The 26,848-nt window shown below is 36.4% G+C and overlaps 1 protein-coding gene across 4 annotated transcripts in view; it reads right to left on the bottom strand.

Moving 5' to 3' along the window:
* SEC24D (SEC24 homolog D, COPII component) overlaps positions 1 to 26,848 on the bottom strand; it is a 113,176-nt gene that overhangs the window by 34,987 nt on the left and 51,341 nt on the right. For all 4 annotated transcript variants that reach the window (XM_040475009.1, XM_040475019.1, XM_040475027.1 and 1 more), the window contains 5 exons: positions 17,304 to 17,442; positions 13,599 to 13,714; positions 6,089 to 6,213; positions 1,273 to 1,464; positions 597 to 690 (listed from right to left, as the gene is read on the bottom strand). In XM_040475009.1, coding sequence (XP_040330943.1) covers positions 597 to 690; positions 1,273 to 1,464; positions 6,089 to 6,213; positions 13,599 to 13,714; positions 17,304 to 17,442 — 666 coding nt within the window. The remainder of the gene's footprint in view (positions 1 to 596; positions 691 to 1,272; positions 1,465 to 6,088; positions 6,214 to 13,598; positions 13,715 to 17,303; positions 17,443 to 26,848) is intronic.

The following is a 26,848-nucleotide window of genomic DNA, read 5'->3' as shown; positions in this document are numbered from 1 at the left end:
TATTTTTCCCTTCATATCTGGTAGTTCTGATACTGCTGAAGTATTTTTAAAATAGATCATATAGGGCACCTGGGTGGCTCAGTCAGTTAAGCATCCAACTTCAGCTCAGGTCATGATCTCACAGCTCATGAGTTCAAGCCCTGCGTAGGGCTCTGTGCTGACAGCTCAGAGCCTGGAGCCTGCTTCCAATTCTGTCTCTCTCTCTCTCTCTGCCCCTCCCCTGCTTGCGCTCTTTCTCTCAAAAATAAACGCTAAAAAGAAATTAAAAAAATAAAATAAAATAGATCATATAAAGTTCATATAAAAGCCAAAGGGAGGAGCTAAACTGGAAATACTGACAAAATCAGTTACTCAGATGATAACAGTTCTGGAATGTAAATGCTGGGAGCAATCCATGATTTTGGCCATTTTCCTCCTGAGATTTGTAGGGAAGTTTGGAACGTGCCTCTAGCAAACTACATGCTCTAATGAAGGCTGTAATTTCTTTCATAGATGAAACTTCCTGTGTGTGTGTGTGTGTGTGTGTGTGTGTGTGTGTGTATGTGTGTGTCTGGTTTTAAAAATTTATTTATTAGCAATTAAAAAAGACTTCTCACCTTTAGCGCTTCCATGCCAGCCTGGATGACAGGAGCAAAGACAGTCTCATTCTCATTAGAGTCTGCAAACATCTCTGGAATCTGGTCCAATAAACTGTAATAAGTGAATGAGTAAAAGGTTTTAAGTGTTAAGCATATTTGTAATAAACTTCAAGAAATAAGTCATTAACATTTCAAGCCTGAACACATACGGTTTTATTTTATGCTGAACACCTATGGGTGACCTTCACAGGTCATCCCTAAGGGAATGATATCTTGATACGTTCTGGAACCAAAATTTATGACTTATTTGTAACATTTACAAAAGCACACTCTTTGTAAATATTTTTTCACTATTTACATATTTGACCTCTTAGACCATTAATTCTTGGAACAGTAGCTATATCTTTAGCTATTACCATCATCATTGAATAGACTCATCAATATGCAGAAAATATTTCCTTTGCATAACTTTTTTAGCAAAGAGAAGGGACTGGTTGAGTGTATCAAAAAAAAAAAAAAACTCTTCCTTCTAGATACTGGTGTACATTTAAAATAGAACTAACATAAATGACAGAGTTTTACAATCCATACATTAAAACTCCCTTGCTAATGCCAAAACAACATGTGATTGAGTCAAAATAATTCAGAACAGATCCCTGATTTTTATCTAAATTATAAAATACTTGATATTTACTTGTGAATCACAGATTGGGATTCTTGATAGTTGACAAGGAAACCATCCAACAGAGGAACAAAGACCTCTCCAACATCAGTCACCACCATCATCTGAGGCTGGGCCAAATTACTCTTTACATTAAAGAAATGCAGCACTTTGTTATATGTGATAAAACCAACTCGGATTGCAGAAGTTTCTTCTTGCTCTTCCCTATGAGAAAAACACAGTGTTTGAAGTTCTTTCATATATTTATGAGACATGTTTCTATCCGAAATTCAGTAAGTATACCTTCTATAAAATAAATGGAAGACATGTTTAAAGTTTTGCTCTTAATGAATGTTTACCGTATATAAACAATACTGAGTCACGGTAGGGGGTGGGGGATATTACAAAAATAAGTAAGCTGATAAAGGAAAAAATTCTCAAAATTCTAGGCAAAAAAAAAAAATCAAACAGATATGAAAATACATTTCTTTAAAATATTTATTTCTTTAATATATGTATGCTCAATCCATAGCAATTACAAGATGTGCTTTTTTTTTTTAATAAACAAGCTAGGCTTATTACATTCTTTATAAACAAAGTTCTCTCAGAAGTCACAACAAGGTCAGAAGAACAAATGGAACATCTGAAGCAAGAGAAAGGCACATTCAGATTACAAACAGGATAGCTATTTTTATCAAGAAAGGACTTGCTCCTTCTGTGTGATTCTTTTCTTACAGATTCTAGAGAATCGCAATAGAAATTGGAGTAGATTTTGAGAGCTATATGCCATATAAACATATAATGTAAATATATTTAAAAAGTCACATATATGAATTGGTGATATAATTCTAATTAAGTAAACATTTGTGATGTCTTGGCAAGACAATAAAAGTAATAAAAACTCTAAAACTGTATTCATTTTGAGAGACGGAGACAGTGCACGTGCAAGCACGGGGGTGGGGGGGCGTGGGGAAAGCAAATCCCAAGCAGGTTCAGTGCTGTCACCGCAGAGCCCAATGCTGCTCCATCTCAGGAACTGTGATGTCATGACCTGAGCTGAAATCAATAGTCAGTCGCTTAACAGACTGAATCACCCAGGCACCCTAAAAAGTAAATTTTTTAAAGAAATCCAAGATAAGGCCTTAATCTTCCTGAAAAGAGTATAAGGCATGAATGTTTATTTAAGTCTACACTTGAATTGAGTGGTCTAAACTCTCTTTAATGTTTACCCAGGTTTCTCTTTGTCTCCCTTCCCCTCCCCCTTCCAACAACACTTCCTGATTTTCATTGGTGTATACAGCAGTGCTCAATGACATGACGAACACAAAAGATACATGCCGTTTTCTTTGATCCTTAGATATCAGTAAAACTTATTTTGCTTAGGGACAATTTTTTTTTTAAAAAAGAACCTAGTATGCTTAGCTCCTAAACTTTGTACATAGCATAGTTACTCGAGTATGAGAGAAAGGAAAATGAAGTACATAGATGAAAGTATCTGAAGTTCAAATTGTTGATCCCACTGCAGACTTCCCAATTTCAGCAGAGTACATGATGACAAACTATTGACTTTAAACTCTTTATATCTTCTCTACTTCCTTTGCTAATTGAAGGTATTTGTTCTTCATTGTGGCCTTCATGAATGGGTGGGCAGTTTAAATAGATCCTCATAATCCGTTCCAAAAGTACTTGGTAAATGTTTATATTATGGACTCTTAGAACATTTTCAGAAATAGTACCTAATCCTTTGTAACTGCACATACACAGACTTATACACACACACACACACCCTTGAATATCCTAAACTGGATGATTTCATGCAACTAACCATTATATGATACTGTACTCATGTTCTCCCTGCCCCCCTATTCATTAGAATTTTACTCTTTAAGACCAAGCACAGATACTCTTCCTCTCTCAAACCTCCCCTGATGCTACCAACCAGAAGTTATTTCCTCTTCTAAATTTCTACAAATCATTCTCACTGGGTTCTTAGTATATAGTGCCTGTTAGTTAACATAGCATGAATCCTTGACTATAAATTAATAAAGTCTCAAAGTTTATGCTCCCTGCTCCTGAAGGGTCTAGTATAACTCAAAGAATTAGAGGTTTGCTCAGGATGATTATCATGAAGGTGAAATGCTGTATTTATTTAGGATGGCAAGTTAGAGCCCAGATTGATAAACTGATTGTATGCATCTTTTCCCAACTCCTGTTTAGTGATGCCGCCTTGCTAGTTTAAAATCAGCACGGCTGGACATATTTTACACCACAGGAATGAGCAAACATTATAGTAAAGGCTTTATTTATTTGAGATCCAGTTTACCAGCGCACCACTGGTTAAGCTCCCATTTCCGAGTAAACCTTTTATTACATAAGGTGATAAATGTCCGGCAAATCCCAAGGGCATTTATTCTCTTTTAATAGTTAATTTAGAGTCAATTAAGGCAAAAGACACAAAAGAAAAATTACAGAGAAGAGTCTGGATTGCTATTTCCCATTGGATTTGAACATTTTCAAGTGATGGGAAAGGAGTATCCTGGGATTCACAGGGTTCACTTAAAATCTAAATTAACATTTTTAAAAACATCTAATCAGAACATTTCACATTATTGCAAAATATTATAACATGTTTTCATGGGAACATATTTGTTTCAATTTGTTTGAGAAACAAAGAACTATCTTAAAATTTTCTTTTCAACAGTGTAACTGCCTTGTTAAATCATGACAGAAGAAAATGAAATCTCAGCCTCTCCTTCATATTAATTCTATGCAAATTTTATAAAGGTATATAAGGGATATCACAGAAAACAACATGTGTTTCTTCTTCTGTTTTTCAATTACCACTTCCCTCGACACTTGTCCTTATTATTTTAATGGAATGAATCCGACAGAGCAAAACTGAAGATGTTAGTAACTGGATGAACTGGAATATTCCTAAGTCAAGCATTTTGAACATTTTTGGTGCAGGAGCATTAAAAACAACAAGAAAAAAACCCGATTGCTTGATCTGAACAACAGATAAGATATTTCAAATCTTTTCTTTCCTGTTTCAGAGAAGTCAGACAGAAATGACATCTGGCAAAATCAAAGATGTAAATTCAAAGTTAAATAGTAAAGAATGGGGCCTTTACTTTTCAAAAGATCAGCTAAGAGATGAACATACCTTAGACATTAATCAAGACTTATACTGTGCTTTAAAAACACTATTTGGCATATTACCTGGTTCAAAGAAGTAAATCAAACTGATGGCTATCTTACAATAAAAAGTATAAAATTATATATCTACAGATCCCAAAATAAACTTTGGGGAAGAAAAAAAGCAACCAGATTTGTTTTAAAATCGTTTTATTGTTTTCTCCTATCTTTTTGCTGAAGCCACAATCTGCTCTCCAATGAGATATAAGTCATAATGACATCTCAGGAAGGAGTGTGATTTCATAACTCATATCAATAGGTTATACACTTCATATCAGCACTGTGTTGAAAAGGAGCTAAGGGTTGGCAAGGTAACCATGAGAATAGCATAGTCTAATTTAACCAGTTTGAGAGAAGGGAAAGAAAGAGACACACACCATTTCCAGAAATGATACTTTTCTTTCATATGACTCAAGCTCCAACTTCAGATTTAGAATTAAAACAGCCCTGTGAGAGAAGTCTATTATAAAGTAAGTCCTATTCAGCAGAAAGTCCACAGTTCTCAAGTATCCGGGAGAATGAAGTAACAGAAACTAGAGTCACAAAGTGTCAGCAGGCATCACATGCCTTTCTTATGCCCCATCTTCAACTTGCTCCCAGCTCATTCTTCATTTTAGAATTCAGTTTGAAATCACCTCAATGTTTTTTAAACATCCCCAACTGCTTTTCCAAACCATCCTTGAGAATATTATGACTTTAGCTTCACAGATACAAACAAAACTACTCCTGGGAGGTCCAGAGTTCATTCATCTGAGCCTCACATGCACCAGTGCAGCAGCCACATGTGGAATGAATATAGAGGAATGGACACCCAAGGACTCAGGGAGCCCTAAGGGCTATGGATAGCCCATCCCTCAAAGCATCCCTTTTCAGAACAGAGATCACTCAGGAGATACGGAGGGGTGGAAGATGCTGAGACTGCTACAGACACTAGGTTTCAGATGATATTTCTTAGACTCTTTTATTTTCTTAAGCATGTCTCCTCTCATAAAGGAAGACTTTCTCCACTCCCAGGTCTCCTTACAGGATGGCAGCTCCCATCTTAAATAACTAGTTTGTATATTATGAAAAATAGCCATGTTTGCTGAAATACCTTTCCACCTTTCCTTTTGTGCACTGCTCCCTGTTGTGGCAAGGAAAGTGATCTACCTTATGCTTTAAGTCATAGGACCTAGAAGCAGTAAAGTGACAAAGGGGTTTGACAGTGTATAATACAGGAAAAAAGGAAATTTGCCTAAAAAGCTACCACGTCTGCCATACGACAACGGTACAGTTTCCTGGCATCCCTTAGAACTCTACCTACCACATGTCACAACTAGCAGTTTCCACTGAAAAACCAGCCCCTTTGAAAGTGGATAACAGACTTCCAAAGTCTTTCCCAGCACACTGTTGGGATTCTCCTTATAATTAAAATGTACTCTGAATGTTGTTTACCATAGCATTAATTTTTATCAGTTTGTTTCTTTTGCTTTGCACAAAAGATAACTCTGACTTTTTAAGGACTCAACGAGCTGGTGGCTGTTTAATTTAGAAATACTTACCCAATGTCCTCATTAGCAAAAGATATCCACGGGGCATTCAGCACTTGCTTTCTGGCCAATAAATTAATTCAGTAATATTGTGCAAATTAGAAAAATAATGGCAGTTCCCTTACTTTGGAAGTTTTTCCAGCACAGTCTTCAGTTCTTCACATATGAGCTTCACAAGTCCATTCTTGATGTTACTGTATGAAACATCAATCATGAAGATAAAGGCTGGTGGGTTGGGAGGCTTATTTTTCTATAGGAAAGCAAACAAATCACATAAATGTAATTAAAAAGTATATACATTGCATAATCAAATTAAAACACTCAAACCCTTGAAGATATCATCCAACTTTTCATTTAATATTTTAGGATATAACATCTGGGGAATTAAATCATTTTTTAGAACACAGTCTCTGATGCTATAAAAAAGATAAAAGCTGTTTGTTTTCCAGGGTACGACCTGTGACACTCTATTGAATTTGCCAGGATTATGATATCTAACAGTGAAGCTTCATTTTGGTAGCACCCTAAAGACTTCCTCACTACAATTACCCAAGGGTGAGTACAGTCTAGTGACCAGCCTTGCTTACAACCCTCTCCTTCTAAGAAGAGGTGTGTCTGGAAACTTGACAAATTGTGCCCCCAAAGAATACATACAATAATTGGTATTTGTCTTGAAACTAGTAGAATTTCATTAACTGGATCATGCCATTTTCAAATCTCTTCCTTTGTAAGCTCTCTCAGTTTTAAGGATATGAAATTGTATACTAAAATATTATTGTATATTTTAAAATTGTACTATATTACCAAATATTTACCTATTCTTTACATATTTATGTTAAAAATAGAATATTGGGCCTTTTCTCTCTCTGTTTCAAACAATCACTACAACATAAAGCAGCTGCTATATAAATGTTTGATAGCTGTTGGTCCTTTTACTGGCTGGTGTTCAAAGAGCTCTTAGGAAGCGATTATTCAGTTAGGTCTTACAAAATATTTAGAAAACAGCCTCAGGCAAATTTAGTGACTAAAAAAAAAAAAGAGTTAAGGTTAATTCAATTTTTAACTTTATGATAAATGACAAAAAAATGTTCCAAAGTAAAATTGTCTTTTAACTATTATAATTATAAAATTAGATGATGATGTCTCCAATTCATCTACTGGTTCATTCTCTAGCCACTACAAGCTTAGAGGTAACAGGCTTCTAATAAAAGTCTACCATTTGAAATAAGAAAAGAAGTGCAGGACTTAAAAATCATCAACATAGAAGCTTCATTGTTTTGCCACATTCAAAATCAGGCCAACAAAGAAATGAAAGAACTCTACTGCTGTCTATCTGAGCTACTTTTTTGCAAATCATTCCTGATTCCCACCTAATCTAACTTATAACATAGACTTACATTAATTTAAATCAAATAAAAATCATTCTCATTTCCATTAATTAAACCAAAGCCTCTTTGTGACCAACCCAAATGTGTTACCATTCTGTGATCTCTTAAGTTCAGCATTACTAGTTCCCCACTGAACAGTTTCCATAAATCTATGGAGTCCTTCACTGTAACTTGTTTTCTACGTATGTGAAACTAATTCATCATTCCTCTAAATGATATTCTCTTCCAAAATCTCTATCAATAACATCACTACACATCAATTCAAAGGCTTAAAAACATAAAATTAGATTTAACTATTCCTTTTCTTTCAACCACTGAGTCCCATTGATTATTCTTTCAAAATGCTTCTTTTACATGTTTTACCCAGTCCCTACTCTTAACCATCCAGAAGCTTGTCATCTCATGCCTAGAAAACTCTAATGACTTCATTATTGGTTGTCTTTTTAAATTTTTTTTTTCTAACGTTTATTTATTTTTTTGGGACAGAGAGAGACAGAGCATGAACGGGGGAGGGCAGAGAGAGAGGGAGACACAGAATCAGAAACAGGCTCCAGGCTCTGAGCCATCAGCCCAGAGTCCGACGCGGGGCTCAAACCCAGGGACCGCGAGATCGTGACCTGGCTGAAGTCGGATGCCCAACCGACTGCGCCACCCAGGCGCCCCATTGGTTGTCTTTTTAATCAAGTACTCCTTTTAATCCAGCTCGCTTTGTACAGTCAAGCCTAACAGGTATGAACTTTATAAAACCCTGGTTTTCCATGATACTTTACCAAAACCACTCTGTTAAGGGTCACAGACCTCTTGACTGCAAACGAATGACTTTAAGTAAAATCCAGCTGTCATCCCTAACTCTCTTTTATCTATCCAATTTTAGGCATCACGGACCATTTTCACTTTTTTAGCTATCACAGCACTGTGGTGTCATTTCCTCTCCCACTTTTCTGACTGCTTTTTCATTTTCTTATCTTCCTCAAATGATATCTTCTCTTTTGTTACCACCTGCTTTATCACAGAAATCTCTGTGCACCTCTTTTAACTAGCACCTCTATATAGGCAACTCCTCAAATTCTTTCTTATCATGGTCTCCTTTCTGAGTTCCAGACCAGCACTCCATTTAACTATAGCACACCTCCACATAAAGATCCTGTCAGCATCTTCATTCAGAATTTTGTAAGTAAGACAACATTTATCCCATTATATTCTTTACAGAAAGCATGATCCTCAAAAGTAATCTGTGTTTCAAATCTCATTTTCTCTGTGGAATTGTCCACCTTCCTTACCGTCCGTAACCAGTTAATTGTGAAGCTTTTCTGGTTCCAGTACCCAAATTTAGACCCTCATTTACTGTTTTTAAAATTATTTCTCTTTTTTATAGTAAGATTTTTAAAACATCTTATGTATGTATGTATGTATGTATGTATGTACGTACGTATGTATGTATCTTTGAGAGAGATAAGAGTGAGCACACGCATGTGAAGCTCAAGCGAGTGGGGAAGGAGCGGGGGAGGGAGAGAGAGAGAGAGAGAGAGATCTTGAGCAGGCTCCACCTCTAGCATGGAGCCTGACTTAGGACTCAATCTCACCACCATGGGATCCTGACCTGAGCCAAAATCAAGAGTCAGATGCTCAACTGACTGAGCCGCCCTGGTGCCCCCCAATTTGATTCTTATTGTGGTAAAATATACATAAAATTTGCCACCTTTACTATTTTTAAGTGTACAGTTCAGTGGTATTAAGTACATTCACACTGCTGTGCAACCTTCACCACCATCCATACCCAGAACTTTTTTATGTTGTGAGACTGAAACTCTATGATCATTAAACAATGACTTACATTCCCTGGTCTCTTCAGACCCTGGCAACCACCATTCTACACTTCTACATTCTTGTCTCTATGAATCTGACTACTCTAGGTGCTTCATATAAGTAACAAGTAAAATCATAGTATTTGTCTTTCATGTGACTGGCTTATTTCATTTAGCATAATGTCCTTAAAAGTTCATCCATGTTTAGCATGTGTCTACATTTCTTTCCTTTTAAGGCTGAATAATATTCAACATATGTATATACCACATTTTGTTTATCCATTTATCCGTGTATAGACTCATGGACTCCTACTCCTTTTGGCTATTATGAATAATGCCACTATGAACATGGGTGTGGAAATATCTCTTTGAGACTCTGTTTTCAATTATTTTGGGTATATTCTATTTTTAACTTTTTGAGGAACTGCTATACTCCTTTTATTTTCTCCTGCATGGACCACTGCATTAATTTTCCAATATCCTTCTGTCTCCAATCTCTTTCCTCTCATTATACAAACTGCTGTTAGAATAAATGGTCCAAAAGACAATACAGATCACAGTACCACTGCCTCTGAGGACAGGATGTTTACTGAGTCCTCAGAGTCAAGCACAGAGCATGGCACAGAAGAGTGCTCAATACTGCCAAATGAATGAATAAATGTATGGATGAAAGGATTAAGGAAACAACTTCCTCTTTACCTTTAAGGATCCTCATGACTTACTGAATTAACATAAATTTCTCTACGGCCTGGCATTTAAGACTCCCTATAATATCCATTTAACCAACATGTATAAAAACCAGGAGATCACAGCTATGATGCCAAACCCAGTGGAATATAAAAAGTTAGTCTGTATCTCAAAACAACTTCCCAGCTTTACTTCCCATTATTTCTCAATACACATTCCTTCAACTAATTTAAGTGTTTGCCATTTTCAAAACATTTCCTATCCAGAAGTCACAGTCTAATGGGTCTGGGCCAAGAATTTGGCCAGAAAAGTATTTTGTTTGGCATAGTGTTTTAAAAAATATTTGAATATGAATGTGTTTTGGGGGAAAGGGAACATACTCTCCAATTATCCTAGTCCCCATACTAACTCCACATCACTCATTTACAATACCGGCCTTGCCCTGAAGAAAGTGGAGTAAATGGCAAGTCCTCTGCTTCTACTGACTATTTAGTTTTCTCTTTCATTTCCACATGTCCAGACTCTGCTCCTGGTATAACCAGCTCCAATATCACTTATCCCTGATCCTCCAAATCATACATTATCGCCTGTCTGTTTTGTTATGGCATTGTAATTATTTGACTCTTACAGCATTTATCATATTTGGATTTATATCATAATTATACACTTACCAGGTCTACATATGGGAAATATCTTGAAATCAGGTTCACTATCTTGCTAGCTTTGGTATCCCTCATAGCACATAACCAAGTGTTTTGGACACGTTAGGTATTCGTTAAACATCACAATGAATTAAAATTAAGTGGAGGGGTACCTGGACGGCTCAGTCCATTAAGCATCCAACTCTTGATGATTTAGGCTCAGGTCATGATCTTGCAGTTCATGAGTTTGGGCTCCATGCTGATAGCATGCTATCAGCCTGCTTGGGATTCTCTCTCTCCCCCTTTCTCTACCCCTTCCCTCCTTCCTTCCCCTCCCCCTTTCTCATTCTCTCTCAAAATAAATAAACTTTTAAAAATAAAATAAAATAATAAAATTAGGTGGAGAGATGATATCTTTATTTAGAAAAGAAAAAGGCTGGCTTGGAATGGGGTTTTATATTTCAGGTACACTTTGTATGTAGATATATTCTGTAAAATTTTACATGAAAAACTTAAGCAACAGAGCTGGGATCTTTTCTTCCAGGGGAGCACCATGGTGATTTTCTAAATAATTGCTTACAGATCCACCCTATACTGATAAAGAATAAGGACATGCCAACACAGTTTTCAGTCTGGCTCCAGCACTTTCTATGTGTGTGATTTGAGTATGGCATGTAAGAGCTCTAGGCCTCAGGTTCCCCATGTAATGGTGGTACTTGCCACATGGGGTCACTTGAGAACTAAACGAAACAACACATAAAAAGCACTTAGCACAAGGCATCACAAATAGTAAATATTCGATCAATGCTAATTTTATTATATAAAATTGGTATCAAGATAAAATAAAGTTACAGAAAAATGTAATTTTGTAATTCTCCTTTAAGTTTGCAGTTAAAAATTAGATGGCAAAATTAAATAAAACCTTTTTCATTGTCCAAATCCCTAAAGCAACTAATTATTATACATTATTTACATTTTTAATTATAATTAAATTTGAAGATACTTACACCATCTTTTATTTTAAACCTTATTTGGAATAATAAAAGGTAAATTAAGCTTACAAAAAAATTCTTCAAAATGTATATAGATATTTTTTATTTGGTTCCTTGCCTGCTGGGTGAAATTTCCCATCAATTAGACATCTGGAACGTTTCCAGATAACAGAGTTTGAAGATACTGAGACTTTTGTTCCCAGAAATAGATTTGACTCTCTGCCTGAGTTTCTACTAAAAAAGCATAAAATCAAGATAATATAGCCTTTTTGGCAGAGAACTAGTAACTGAGAGCATAGTTATTTTTGTACCATGGTTGCAAAGATCAATCAATAAATTTTCCATATCACTAGTTATAATGGTTTTATTACATTTAATTAGAATGCAAGTATTTATGGTCTACTTAATCGTTCACCTTCAGTCAATACCAGTAAAGAACAACAGTAGTTGGTACTTTAGGATTTTTTTGGTCTGTTATAAAGCATGTATACCAATAACGTTCTTGTGTTTCTCAAAATATGTTCAAAGGTTACATTTTGAATTAATAAAGTATTAACTCTTCTTTAATAACTCGTTATAGGTAATGTAGTGAAAAAATCATACAAAACACTAAAATACATGCAAAGTTATATTAACTGAAAAAAATGTAAATCCAATCAGTTCAAAACACTTCTATTTAGGAAAAATGTTCTTTGCAACTTATACTCAATATGTGGACTAGGCCAGTAGTAAACACCTGATAGAATCCTGTGGGTCGGAGGCTGTTTTCTGAGAACTGGGCATCAGTAGGCATTGATATTTGGAAGGGGAAGTAAGAAAAAAAGTCATGATGACTCTTTCTTCAGGTCTACCTACATATGGTACTTCAGATATAAGCCGAAATCTGAACTGACTGATACCCAAGAAAATATTTCCAAATCACTGAAGAATTTTAAAGGCCTGCAAGTTACCCATAATGATGTCACTTTCACTGTGACATTGGAAAAGGGAAATGGCCAGTCCTAGGAATAGTAACAGACCTGCAAATTCATTCATTCGTTCATTCATTCATTCCACATAATCTGATCAACTGTCTTTCCTGCACTAGACACTGTGGTAGATGCCATAAAGACAAGATTCTTGTCACGAAGGATACTGAAATCTATGAAGAGGGAAAACATTTAAGAAGATTTAAATTTCATGGAGATAACTGCAAAAACAAACATATGAACCAAATTCTATGGGGAAGAAAAAAAATAGAAGACTTAGTAAATAACTACCATAGTGAAATCAAATAAAGTTGTGCATGTGCACACATGCACACACACTCACATAAAATAAAATTTCAGCTGGGTATTACACAAAGAGTAGGAGTTTGCTACGTGGAGTATATATAGATGTAATAGGAGGATGCAAAGATAGTCTGGTCAAAACAATCTTGTCTAAAAGCATGGGGATGTAAAAAGGAGTGATGAGTTCAGAGTACGTGGTGAGTGTTTTATACAACTGAAGAGATAGCTGAGGTGGGCATATGGAGTCCAACAGTTAATGTTTTCTTATAAGGAAAGCTAAATTTTTGAATTTAATTTTTTAGATTAAGGATGTGAGGAGGAGTCTCATGCATACATCATAAAGGAAAGAAACCAGAAGCCAGAATCCCAGGCTCTCAGATAGTCTAAGGAAGATGCTAAGAGCCTTAAATCATTGTGGTGACAACTAGCATGCAGAAAGGCAGTAAAGAAACCTGTCATTGTCCTATTGGCCATATTGATTGAGCTTCTGCCCTGAAAGGGAGAATTTTCTGAGAGTATTGACAAAACAAAAAAAGCAGAGGCACTACATGGAACTGTTGCTTTAAGAACCCAGATTACATTATCTGATAGGGATATAACAATTAAATTACTGTTTTCTATTTCTGACACCACTTTTTAGTTTTTAAAAATAATCACTGCACTGAGCAGTTTGGCAATTTAATCATGTCAACAGCCTAGAAGCCTTGATCTGCGTCTGAGGCATTTCTACATCCCCATGACACCACCAAAATGCTTTGGTTGTGAATCAAGAGTCAGTTCTTTACATATGAAAGTTATTCACTTGAATTTGACATCAACATATAAACACTTGAAGTCCTGGGAACACTTACTCTGCAGTAATCCAAAGTAGCAACATATTCATAAGATCCTAGAGATAGTTCCGGCTTCTCATAGTGGTCCAGTCTTCTCCCGATGTGGTCCAGATGTTGGAAATAGAATGGTGGAACTAATAAAAACAAAATAAGAGAGGAAATCTTTGGTTTTCATAACACAGACAACTTAATAAGTTCTTAAAATTTATTATGGGAGGAAAAGAATTAGTTGAGGAAAAAAAAGTATTTTAAGGCTAGAATGTAGTATATTCTAAATATCCACTATTTAAAAAGCATGTGTTGGAAAGTACAAAGGTTTTCTAAAAAATCCTCTTGCAAGTTACTGATGACACATAACATTTATGATCTGGACCACTGTGAAGAAACAGGGGATAAAAGTACTGGTGTTTTTTAGTTGTCACAAAGAAAATTTAACTACCCCTATTTAATTACCTCTTTTAAAAGGAATTCTGGCTTTTCTAACTATTTAAATTTTCAATACACCTAACAGAAATATACATTGGTTATTTGGACTGTACTATTAACTACAATATTTATTATCCTTTAATTAATAGACGTCTTTAGCCATGGAAAGTTTGCATGGTAATCTTTTAATGTTTGGGCTTCAGAGTAGAGAGGATTACTGTATTAGGGAAAGACTGTACCACTAAGACCTCAGCTAAGGAACTCTTAATTTGATTCAAATGTCTAAGAAGGTTAGTTCTGGCAAAGACCTGGAAGTCATCCAACAGCACAGGAACACTTATGAGTCACACACTGAACACTTGGACAAATATGGCCTGGTATCTCTGTGAAAACAAACTCCTGTTGCCTTGAGATTAATAGGGCTGGCTATTAAACCACTGACAATAGAAGTATTTAGAATAACCAGCAATACTCTGGCTTTAAGCGTTTCATAAAGAACAACATTTTCATTTGCAAAACCACAGAAGTAATATGTTTTCTGTTAAAATGAACAACTCAGTCTACTTTATTTTTAGTTGTGAACTAACACTTACAAGACTATTTTCGCAGTTTGGACTTAAAAATAATCACCAAGATTTTCCTATTTTCTTACTATATCATGGCCATTTCTTTTAAGCAAGTTTTATAACATTCTTATGTACATATGGATCTCTGAATTTGGAAAATTCAATGTTTTGAAAAGATTAGGGAAGTGGGAAACTAACAGTCTCAGCTGAGATAAGTAAACTATGAGGGCCTAATCCTGCTATTTTGTTACTTTTAGTTGAGGTAGATGATGTTGGCTATTTAGGATTATGGTGTGATAAATTCTACATAGTGTAACCTATAGTTAAGTTTCATTCACACATCTACATGTAACGCATGAAATTTTTCCTTTTAAAATGAATTTCACATTCATTAGCATTTAATATTATCTGTTGTGTTTATAAGACAAAATTCAAGTCACACTGTAAATTATGCACTACAGTTGTCTCCTGCATGCCTTTTGACCCCACATGCTTCCCACCGTGTAATCTCTGGACACTTCGAAGGGAAATAGAGTGAAACCATGTGATCAAGCTTGCCGGGTTCTTTCTAACTTCCATAAACCTCTGTCTTCTTTAGACCTAAATGAAGAATGCAGGTGTCAGTGTAAATCTATGGGAGTCTGGCTCCTCTTAGGGACAAATGTTTGAGACTAGTATGAATAACCCTATAGGAAAATGAACATAGCAGCCTCCTAGGAGCGAATACCCAAGGAAAGAGAATTCATTACGGGGAGATACAAGAATTCTGAGTGGTTTCTCTACCAGGAAGTGGCTGTGCTCTGAGCTGACACTTTGGGTGTGAGGCCAGTGTGTTACACCAAACTGAGGACCTTGGATCTAGAAGCCACATAGATTTCTGATCACCTTTCTAAGAAAGTTGAGGGCTTGGATAAAGACACAGAGGTGTGGGTGATTTTGGTGGAGGCATTTATACAAATGCTGCAGGAGAGGTCTCTGCCTTCTCATCACTCTTCCCCAAAAAACTAAAGTATAGGGAAATGAATTGTCACAGGGCTCCTGAAATCCAGGTCCCAACATTAAGTAGTAGACAATGACTTGGTTGCAGATTTCATCCAAGATGAAACAAGGAATAAATTCTTCCCTAGAAAGAGAAGTAAGGGTGGAGAACCAAAAGAATCTGGCCTCACAGGGAGACCCAACTTGCACTGAGTGGATGCCACAGTCATAGCAAGGAGAGAGGAGAGCCATCCCAAGAGGATGGCAGTTTTTGAGATGAGGCTAGAAACCAATGCTTCCACTCCATAGCAAGGAATTTTTAAGAACTGACCAAAGGTTTTGTGAGACTCACAATGCCACTTTCTAGCCCTGTAAGTAGGACAAAACCATGGGCTGTAATAAGGGGGCAGGGAAACAAGGAGCTCTCCCACCAGAAAACACTCACGGAGCTGAGGTGCCATGAATGCAATGACATAGGCAGAAAGTTGTGCCTTAGCTCACTCATCAGTAGGGAGTAGCCAGCAGCCACAGGACACATGGCTCCTGGGAAGATAGGGTACTATACATTCTTCAGATTTAATGATCTGCAGGGAAGCATGTCTACAAAGACAAGGAACAAAGGAAAACATGTAGAAAGTTCATGCTCTCATAATCATTACATGGTTCTAGAAAAACTCTAGTGGGGCGCCTGGGTGGCGCAGTCGGTTAAGCGTCCGACTTCAGCCAGGTCACGATCTCGCGGTCCGTGAGTTCGAGCCCCGCGTCGGGCTCTGGGCTGATGGCTCAGAGCCTGGAGCCTGTTTCCATTTCTGTGTCTCCCTCTCTCTCTGCCCCTCGCCCGTTCATGCTCTGTCTCTCTCTGTCCCAAAAATAAATAAACGTTGAAAAAAAAATTAAAAAAAAAAAAAAAAAAGAAAAACTCTAGAAACGTAAATGAATGTGGGAATGTTTCAGGCTGAGTATGTGCTTTACTTAACACAAAAAAACTAAAAAAAAAAAAAAAATAGACACATTATGAATACAATAAATGCTAAGTTGCTTCTACCAAGTTTGTAGGGTTTTTTTTTTTCCAACATCAGTTAGTTCATACCGGAATGAAACTGAAAATACAAAGAATCTGGAAAAGCCCTTCATAATAATGTTTTTTTTCCTTGTTAAACAATGCAACATTCATATTGAAGGGGAAAAAAAAATCTATACACATACTAAAGCCCATAGTTATACCAGAGTTTTCCTAAATACTGAGGAGCTCACATTCAGGAATAATTCAGAGGAATAAAGAGAAAAAAATCTCTCCAACTTATCATCCATAAACACAGATAAAATAAAAGTTCTTTATAATTTCCATAGAAGGAAACCAATCAGAACGTGCCCTATGCCCCTCCCAGCCTCATATAAGTGCATTCATTTTCACCTGCAGTTTCCCACATAAAGTTTCTGTTTCTCATTTTCATAAGAAACATTTCAGAAGTGGGTAAGTCCTTTTATTTCCTAATCCCCTTCCACAAAGGCTCAGTTAGAGGCAAAATAAAATTTTAAAATTTTACCTCTCATGCTTATAGATGATAAAACTGAGAGACTTTTTCTTTCACAATGCCTCTGAGTTATTCTTGAATGTGAGCTCACCAGTAGTTAGGAAAAGCTCAGGTGTAATTAAAAGCTTTAATATATATATTTTCCCCTAAACTAAGAAGTATAATATATCTCAATTAATGAAGAGCTTTTACTAAGAGCATTTATTGGCATCACTTACCATCATTCACACAGTTGCAAAATCCACACTGATACCTCCTTCCTCCTTCAATGAATTGCATAAAGGGGCACATGTAGGCTTTGCACCTGTTGCATCTGACTGGTCCATTCTCTCCATGATTTACCAAGTAAAGGGGAGTCTAGAAGAAGTGAAATGAAGAGACAGGTGGGTATAGGACTTCAAGGTACTTCAGAATGCTATGTAATAACTGTAATTTGAAAAGTCTTCCAAGGGATTCATTAAGGAACTCTTAACTCTTAGTGTTTGCCAGGAAGGTAAAGATGCCTCTCTTGATACCTTCTGAATTCAAGGCCAAACCCAAACAAAAATTAATTTGTATTTTTATCTCACTAATAAGGACACATGTGTGTTTGTGTATTTATGTATATGTGTGTATATATATTTATCTGTAAGTGTGTGAAGACAGAGAAAAAATACAATGATGGCAATAATATTTAATAAAGCATATGTTAAAAATGTCCTGGACACCTTGTATCACATATTTTACAAGGTTTGTTTATTGATTATAAATAAGGCAGCGAATTGGGTCTGATTTTAAAAGGATTCGTTCGTATACAGGTCTAGTTTGTCTAGATAGTTCCATCAAAGAATACAAAATGTTTCTTCAAAACTGCAACTATCTGAATAAATATGCAATAATATTCACTTATTTAGACAAGGACGCTGATTGTGCCTTTTCTGCTTCTTTATCCCATGACAAAATATACTTTCAGTGTCATTGGTCATGTGTTGCCAGAACTGAAAAAATAAATATTTCCACTGCTCTTCCTATAAACATGCATAAAAACCATTACACAGCTTGAGCGTGGAAAAACTCAGCATTAGAGTCTGCCTTGTTTTTCAGCCCTTCTGGCTTTCAGAATAAAACCACAAAGATTCTTCTTGTTTTTATAAATCTCCTTTAAAGATAACATTTCTAGAAAAGCTTGAAAATTACAGGGTTTGGCATGTTAACTATGTTTTTCTTTAAAGAAAAAGACGTAGCAGACTGCCTTTTAATGGAGACCTGAGGAGGAGGAAGAAGGTGGTGGATGAGGCTGGGTCATAAGGCCATTTTCTACTCAACTTACAAAACTGAGATTTATTGTTTGTCCCTGTCCAGATGTTCAGTGTGAAAACTAATCTACTGCTGAGGTTTGAGAAATGAGTTGTGAGGTTTCATAGCAGAAAACAATAACACAACACATAGCAGAAAACAATAACAACAACCACAGGTTTAGTATAATACATAAAAGAATCAGGGAAAGGATAAAAAAAAAAATTCAGAATCACTTCCCATTACCTCTGCATTGGCCTCTGCCCCTCCTCTTGCCTCAAGGAAGCCAGAAAATGGATTGGATTTTCTTATATGGGGTCTCTTCTGATCCACACATGGGCATAGCTCTCATGCCCCACTGGTAGGATTGTGACAAGGATTAAATGATGGATACATGTGCAGTACAGAGCACTGTGCCTAGCACAAAATTGTTGGACAAAAGGTAACTGGTGTTGTCGTATCTATACAGAACAACCTTTCCTCTCTCAAAATCACTCAGCTCAGAAGAGACTGTGTTTAATGAGAGAATTATAGTTTGATAAGTTTAAGATAGGTTTGAGTTTCTAAAGGCATTTGTTTATATAAACATGTTAATTAGCTAACTTGTTACTGTAAACTGCCACTGTTAAAATGATCTAGAAGAGAGGGAACCTACCTTCCAGGATATTCTGATACAGGCTAATGGCTAAAGTTGAGAGCCATGGAAGATTTTAAAAACCCTCCCCAGGAATTTGACTTAAATGCATACATATTCAAATATTGACACATACAATACTTTTTAATATACACTGTGTTTGAGAGGCAAAAACTGACAAATGTTTGTCCTCTTTAGCTGGCAATAATAACTAATCTGAGGGAACAAAAGGAAAGCAAGCAGAAAGACACAGGACCCAACCAGAAATTGTCAGGACAGTGAATGGAGGATTAGAATAAGAAGTGAAAGATAACAAAAAATGCAATAACAACATAGCTATTTCTGGATCAAAACTATCAAGCATGATTTTGTTGCTGTTCTTCTCTACAGCTGCAACCTCTGAGATCAGAAGATGTTTTCAAGAATTAAACCAGGGAGAAAGTCTGCAATTTGCCTGCACTCCAGCCAACTTTACTTCTCTCATCCTTTTATTTTGAGAGTTCAAAGACTATAATCAATTCCCTGAGAGACTTTAGAAATATGATGCCATTATTTGCCAGACAAAGCAGAGGTAACAGGAGGAAAATTAACCATATTTTTACTGATATGATTTACCCAAAGACAGGCCCAGCCTAAAATTACTGTGAAACTGTCGGCAGCTAACACCTTAGCATTCCAGTCCTGGCAGATTCAAACTTGCAGAACCAAAAAGTAATGTCTAGTAATAAACTGGAGTCGAGTAGTGACTGTATCTAGGCTGTTAAATACATTTACATTTTTTTTTCTGTTTTCACTCTTTGGAAACTGGATGATGGATAGGTAAGTGAGGTCTTCAGACAATTGAGGTGACAGTAAAGAATGTTAAAAGCTTTTTAACTGTTTACATTTTCTTTGGGGGCAACAGAACAAAGTTTCTAAGTTACACTGCCTTGTTTCATCTCTCTCAGGCCATGTTGAAAACTATCAGAGATTTTCTTTGCTCTCTCCAGATGTCCGCTTATCTGTTGTACAGTAGTCTGTGTGAGCTCATAAATAGCTAATCTCACTTTTCTTCTCAGTTCAACTTTAGTGTATATGGCTTTAAAAAAAAAATCTAATTAGTTTCCCAAAAAATCTCTAAGTTTTTTTTTCCTTATCAAGAACATTATATCATATTTACTTTAAACTCATTTCCAGATTTTATAATTTTGTTTATAAATGGGCTTTAATCTTTTGGCTTCTAGTATATTTCTGCCTGCTCTTTCTTTTCTGTTCTCCTCTTAAATAGAAAAAGTATTGTTGGTTCTGATCCTGTGTGGCATGAACTTATACAACATGAAAGTGATGGGGAAGCTGAGTTAGGAAGAGGAAGAATAACATTTGAATCTTTTGCTTGTAGTTTTGGATTACCAGGGCTATGCCAAATACTTTACTGATACTAATTTTAATTAGGATGCTTTAATTGAATAAAATGTCTCTCTTTTTTTTGTGCATGTATAATACCATGCTCAATTCTGGGCCACAAGAAAGTATATAACTCACTGAGAAATAAGGTTGAGTGTTAAAATGATGTGACTTAAAAGCAAAGCAAACAAAACACCTTGGGGTTATTTTTCCAAGTAAAAGGAATAGATAATAAGATGTATCAATCAATAACTCCTTGGTACTACTACTACAATTTAAAATGTTTTCTCATATTAATATATTATCAGTTTTCCCAATATTCCTGTCATTCTCTCAGGTAACTGTAACATTTGTACAGTAGGGGCTGGGTATATGATGTGCCTTGGTGGGGTAGTCAGTCGATCAGGATAGAAAATACACGAAACAAACAAGCATGTAAATATGCAATTAAAAGAGCAAAGTAGGATTAGAATAGTTGAGAAACAGTCATTAATAAGAATTGTCTTTAGCTTAAAAAGCAATGTTAAACTAATTGAATCGCATCCCCAAAGAAAAATACTCAAGAAAAATGAAGTACAATGTAGAAAGATCCCACATGAAGAATTCTTATAATTTGTAGCCTATGTCCTTTGTTTTGGTATCTCTATAACTAAGAAAAGTCTGAATATACAAGTCCTGCTGTGTAGTCTCTCTTTTAGGCAAGTAATGAATACCAGAAAGCACCTAAATATTAAAAGCTTATAACTAAACCTGGAAAGCTAAGGAAAATATGAAGGTGTTTTTATAGCACAGATCCAGTAGATGGCACTGTGCGACTAAAAAATTAAAACAAAACTACAGGGGCGCCTGGGTGGCGCAGTCGGTTAAGCGTCTGACTTCAGCCAGGTCACGATCTCGCGGTCCGCGAGTTCGAGCCCCGCGTCAGGCTCTGGGCTGATGGCTCAGAGCCTGGAGCCTGTTTCCGATTCTGTGTCTCCCTCTCTCTCTGCCCCTCCCCCATTCATGCTCTGTCTCTCTCTGTCCCAAAAATAAATAAAAATGTTGAAAAAAAAAAAAAACTACATAATTTACCCGGTAGGTAATAAAATACTCAAGATAATTATGCTACATTCATTTAATGTAGCTCTAATAACATTAAACTTCTGTCAGCTATTACTGTCACAAAATTAAGAAACTTATACTTCTCTTGAAAGAAAAATTAATGGTTAAAAATATTGAGGGAAACAAAATTAAACATGAAATACGGGTTACTTTAAATATAAATTATATAGAAATTATAGAATCTGCCTAAATTACTGAAGATAATAGTTCAGAAAAATTTACGTTACGTTTCTAATCCCCTGCCAACTTTTCCTTGACTCCATGTGGGGAAACAGGCAGCCCCAAAGCACAGCGAGCAACCTGAAGACAGCCCAGCCCGGGAAGAGAAGGGCATGAGGAAGCTGATGCTCCTGCTGCCAGCGTCTACCTCCTGCTTGCCACATTAGCATTCCAAGCACAAAATAACAAAGCAAAGTCAGAGAAGCTTGCATCACGGTGCTCAGGAGCACACTGTGATGAAGAAATTATTTTCTAAAGCAAACATCTATCTTCCTGCTGGAACATCAAACCATAGGCAGTGGTGTGCGTGAAGGGAGGGGTAGGGCAGAGAGGCCAAATCGGAGATTTCAGGAACACCCTGCTGTAGGAAGGTTACACTTGCCCATATCCAGGATATGGCTGGGCAAAAACTGTCTCACATTGCCCCACTACCTGCCTCCTTATTTTTCAGCACCCGAGTTCTAAGTAACAGTCCTAGAAGTTCTAATCACGCACACACAAATTCTGTAACAACCTACCCTCCCTCTGTCTTTTAATACTTGTTTACTAATTATGAAAAAATACATATTTTCCATTTTCAACATATACTTCTCTTCCCTTTTTTCTCCCTTTATTTCCTTCAGTAGAACTATCAAAAGAGGGGCGCCTGGGTGGAGCTATCGATTAAGCATCTGACTCGATCTCAGCTCAGGTCATGATCTTACAATTCGTGAGTTTGAGCCCTTCATCAGGCTCTGTGCTGATGGTGCAGAGCCTGCTTGGGATTCTGTCTCACTTCTCTGCCCCTCTCCCACTTGTCCTATCCTCTCTCTCTCTCTCTCTCTCAAAATAAATAATAAGCTTAAAAAAAAATTTTAAAGTATCAAAAAAAGTAATCAGTCTCCCTCCTGGACTATACCATTGTCTTCACATGACCAATAGTCTACTTTACTTAGTGCCTGAAAGAAATACCTTAACAGAGAACAGAAGAGAACAGAAAGAGCAGGCAGAAATATACTAGAAGCTAAAATATTAAAGCCCATTTATAAGCAAAATTATAAAATCTGGTAATGGGAGAGAAATTTTTTTGCTTATAGTGGGCCCTAAATCAGATCAAAAGTTTTATTTTTTTTTAAGTGTATTTATTTTGAGAGAGAGAGAGATGGTGAGCAAGGGAGGGGCAGAGAGAAAGAGAGAGAGAGAGAGACAGAGAGACAGAGAGATTGAGAGAGAGAGAATCCTAAACAGGCTCTGCACTGTCAGTGCAGAGTCTAATGCGGGGCTCACATTCATGAGCCATGAGATCCAGACCCAAGCTGAAACCAAGAGTCAGACGCTTAACCACTTAACCGACTGAGCCATCCAGGCGCCCCTCAGATCAAAAGTTTTAAAGTAAGATAACCTGCTGAAATGTAACACAGTCCTCCAGCTTGATAAAGGGTCATATTTAACATCAATTATATTCCCCAGTAAACCACTATAAATAGATATCTCTAGCAGCAATAGTTTCATACTGTCAAATGTATTTTGGCATGTAGCTACTTCTTGGGATTGGAGTACTGCTTATTTTTTGGATCTATATTAAGAAGAGGTCAGCTGATAACTTAGATTAATCAGGGGGATGTAAGGAGAAGCATGGAAATGGTATGTGAAAAGATAATCCAGAACCTGTGATGAACAACTACCCTTGAAAAATGTTAAACATTCAGACTATTAGACATGCTGGAAGACGAGCAGGGTTAGATTCCAGAGGATTATGCCCAGAAGCTAAAATGAAAAGAGAACCTGTATCAAGTGCACTTAGTAACATTTCCATAGGACAGAGAAATAGGAAGCAGCTTGTACATGTTTTCTATTTCTAGCTTTGCCATATAGGATATTCAGTCAGCTTACATGGAAAGAAAGGGTACAGAGCAAAAGGTACTTACTGTACACATATTTCCTAAACAGCAGTACTGTTTTGTTTGACTTTTTAAAAATAACAAATATAGCATGAAAGAATATTTTCTGAATGCCTTTTAAAAATGTTATGCATCTTCTGAAAAGAAACAGAGCTTGATAATAAAAACATTCAGTGCACTGTACTAATTCTAAACATACACTTTCTTTTTTTTTTTTTTTTTTTTTAGAGAAGTATGTTTTATTTATCATACACACAATGCACCATAAGAAAGCACGCAGATTATAATTGTCTCTGATTTCAGTCCAGGGTTGTCAAACTGTATTTTGGAATGAAGCAATCTTAACATCTCTTGGGAGTCATAAAACTTCTTCTCATTTTGTGAAAATCTTTATCCACCTTTTTGCCCAAAAGTTATTGCCTATACACAAATGTAGCCAAACTCTATTACACCACACAATGAGATGTTAAAAATGCCATGACGTTGTTCCATATTTACTTTCATAGATTTCCTGTATCAGCATTTTTATTTATTTTTTTAATATGAAATTTACTGTCACACTTTCTAAGGATGTTTGTAGTTGGCCTTTGTTAACCTAAAGCTTTGTGTTTTCACATTTCCAGAAAAGTATCCTCTTGTTAAATGCACTTCAAAGATTGTTTTCAGCTTTTTTCTCTTCAACATCACTGTAAGCCTATTTATTCCTATAGCTATATCTAGAGCTTGTGTTGGATTTGAACATCTTTTTAATTTGGAAATGGATCCTTTGCATTGAGGGGATGTGTTTCTTCTTGTCTATCCAGCATTGAAAAATTCTGAGAAATTTTACCGATTAAAACCTACAATACATGTAAGATCATAACTATTATGTATTATCTATAGTTTAAAATGCTTTCAAATATATGAAAATATCAATTTGATATTGAGATACTCCACCTTGGGAGTTGGAATTGCTATCCATGGGTTCAGAAGGGAATGGAGGGTCCATGATGAAAAGTGACTTGTCCAATAAATTGCAGGACTGCAGCTTGAATTCTCACTCATTTATTCCATCTATTTGCCTTCTCTGTGATACATATACAGAAACTGCTTTGCAGACTGTTTCTATAGAAAAGCCTATAGTTTCAGAGAAAGGCTCCATTATTCATGATCTTTGATTTGAATCAAGCACTCAGTGATCCCTGGTAACCATTAAATTTCTCGTCATTTTTCTCTTCCTCTACAGCAGCTACTTTATACCTTTCCAAACTCCAAATAAGCTCTCTTTCCACATCCCTTAGCAGATAATTTTGCTTCCTTATTCAAAAAGAAAATAGAAGACCTCAGACAGGAACTTCCTTGACTTTCTTCCACCAATTTGCCAGCTTCTACCTAATATTTTCCTTTCTCTCCCTCTTGTTACAAGGGAAGGCGTGTCCTCCTCCTGACTTCACAGAGACCTTGTCTCAACCTGGCCCCTGAGGACCGGCTTAGACATTTGAGCTGTACATTCCCATATTATCTTGTGCCTGACAGCACTCATCACACTGCTTTACTTTTCAGTATCACTACTAAATTCTCAGGTCCTTGACTTGCAAGTCTCATTTGTTTATCATTGTATTTCCAAGAGCACAATACCTGCGAGAGTGGGCAGTCAACAGTTTTTGAATGAACAAACAAAACATCTATCAGGTACTCACAAACACACTGTTGTAAACCCAGGGCAGCTCATGATAGGCGCGTAAGCAAAAGGTGCAAATAAGAGAAGAAACCACTTGTGCTGAGGGTCAACAAAAGCGTCTTTCAAAAAGAGATAAGCAGTTATGAGGAGTTATATTTTCAGTGATTGACAGAAAAAGACAATTTCAATCAGGAAGAATAGTGTGACACAGGAGGAAAAGCTTAGGTATGTTGGTAGTTAGTAAGCAAGTAGCCTAATTCAGCTGAGATGGAGGGCGATAAATAGGAAAGCTGGACTGATTTTGAGGAGAGCTTTCAAAACCAGGTATGTCCCAAATGGCTGTGCTTACAACACGGACCACAAAACAGACTATATGGTAATGATTCAGAAGATAACTGAGATTTCACCATTCAGTAAATGATGCCTTTAGAAAATTGGTTCATTCGGTATAGGTCTTAAAACCTTCTTATAAATTAGTGAATTCTATCATGTTTTACAATCAACATGAGAGACTTGTAAAATTTGTTTCATCATCTCCTATATTTTATTCAATTCATAAAACTCTTTAAAAAATAAACTCAAAAGATATTTGAATATTAGTTCCAATTTTTATTTTTATTTCTTTAAAGTTTACTTATTCATTTTGAGAGAGAGAGCACAAACAGGGAAGGGGCAGAGAGAGAGGGAGAGAGAGGGAGAGAGAGGGAGAGAGAGGATCCCAAGCAGGCTCTGAGCCTCTAGTACAGAGCCATGCATGGGGCTTGAACCCATGAACCGTGAGATCATGACCTGAACCAAAATCAAGAGTCCGATGCTTAACTGAATGAGCATTTTTAAAGTAAGTATTTTTTAAGTAAAGTAAGAATTTTTAAAGTAATTTTCTAACTTAAAGAATTCACTCCTTAATACTATATGTAAGTTTCAAGTTCACCACTGATTCCTAGGGCCTTAATTACAGAGTAAATTCTCAAAAAATACTTGCTGAATGACTGATAAGGAGGGAAAGATAGAAGAAGAGAAAAACAGGTTTAAAAGAAGTCTGAACAGGGGTGCCTGGGTGGCTCAGTCAGTTAAGCATCCGACTTTGGCTCAGGTCATGATCTCATGGTTCATGAGATCAAGCCCCATGTCAGGCTGCAGCGCGGAGCCTGCTTGGGATTCTTAGTCTCGCTTCTCTTTCTGCCCCTCCCCCACTTGCAGTTTCTCTCTCTCAAAATAAATAAACTTAAAAAAAGGTTTTTAAATAAATAAGTAAAAAATAAAAGAAGTCTGAACAACAAGATAACTAAAAAGTGAAGGAAGAAGGAAAATACAGAAGTCATGTGTAAACCTGAGGATAATCACAGAAGATTAGGCTTGGATGAAATAAATCCTAATATGCTAAGTTCACCCTAAAATATGCACAAATAGGAGACTCTTTTCCTACAATGGCCAAAAGCATCTCAAAGCAATATAGCTGTAATCTTTCTACCTGGGGCCTCTAATGCCAGGAAGGCTCTTTAGTGGAAAGGCCAAATTGGACCATATGCTAAAGTTTAAGAAGGGGTGCTTTTCTAAGAAGGTACCCATGGTTTCAAAAGAGAAAATAAATACAGTGAAGAGAGCATTATA

Source organism: Herpailurus yagouaroundi, unplaced genomic scaffold (assembly GCF_014898765.1).
Source record: "Herpailurus yagouaroundi ecotype Mexico unplaced genomic scaffold, PumYag 28, whole genome shotgun sequence".
NCBI classification, from domain to species: domain Eukaryota; kingdom Metazoa; phylum Chordata; class Mammalia; order Carnivora; family Felidae; genus Herpailurus; species Herpailurus yagouaroundi.
The sequence above is the reverse complement of the archived record's forward strand: the minus strand, read 5'-3'. Positions and strand labels throughout refer to the sequence as shown.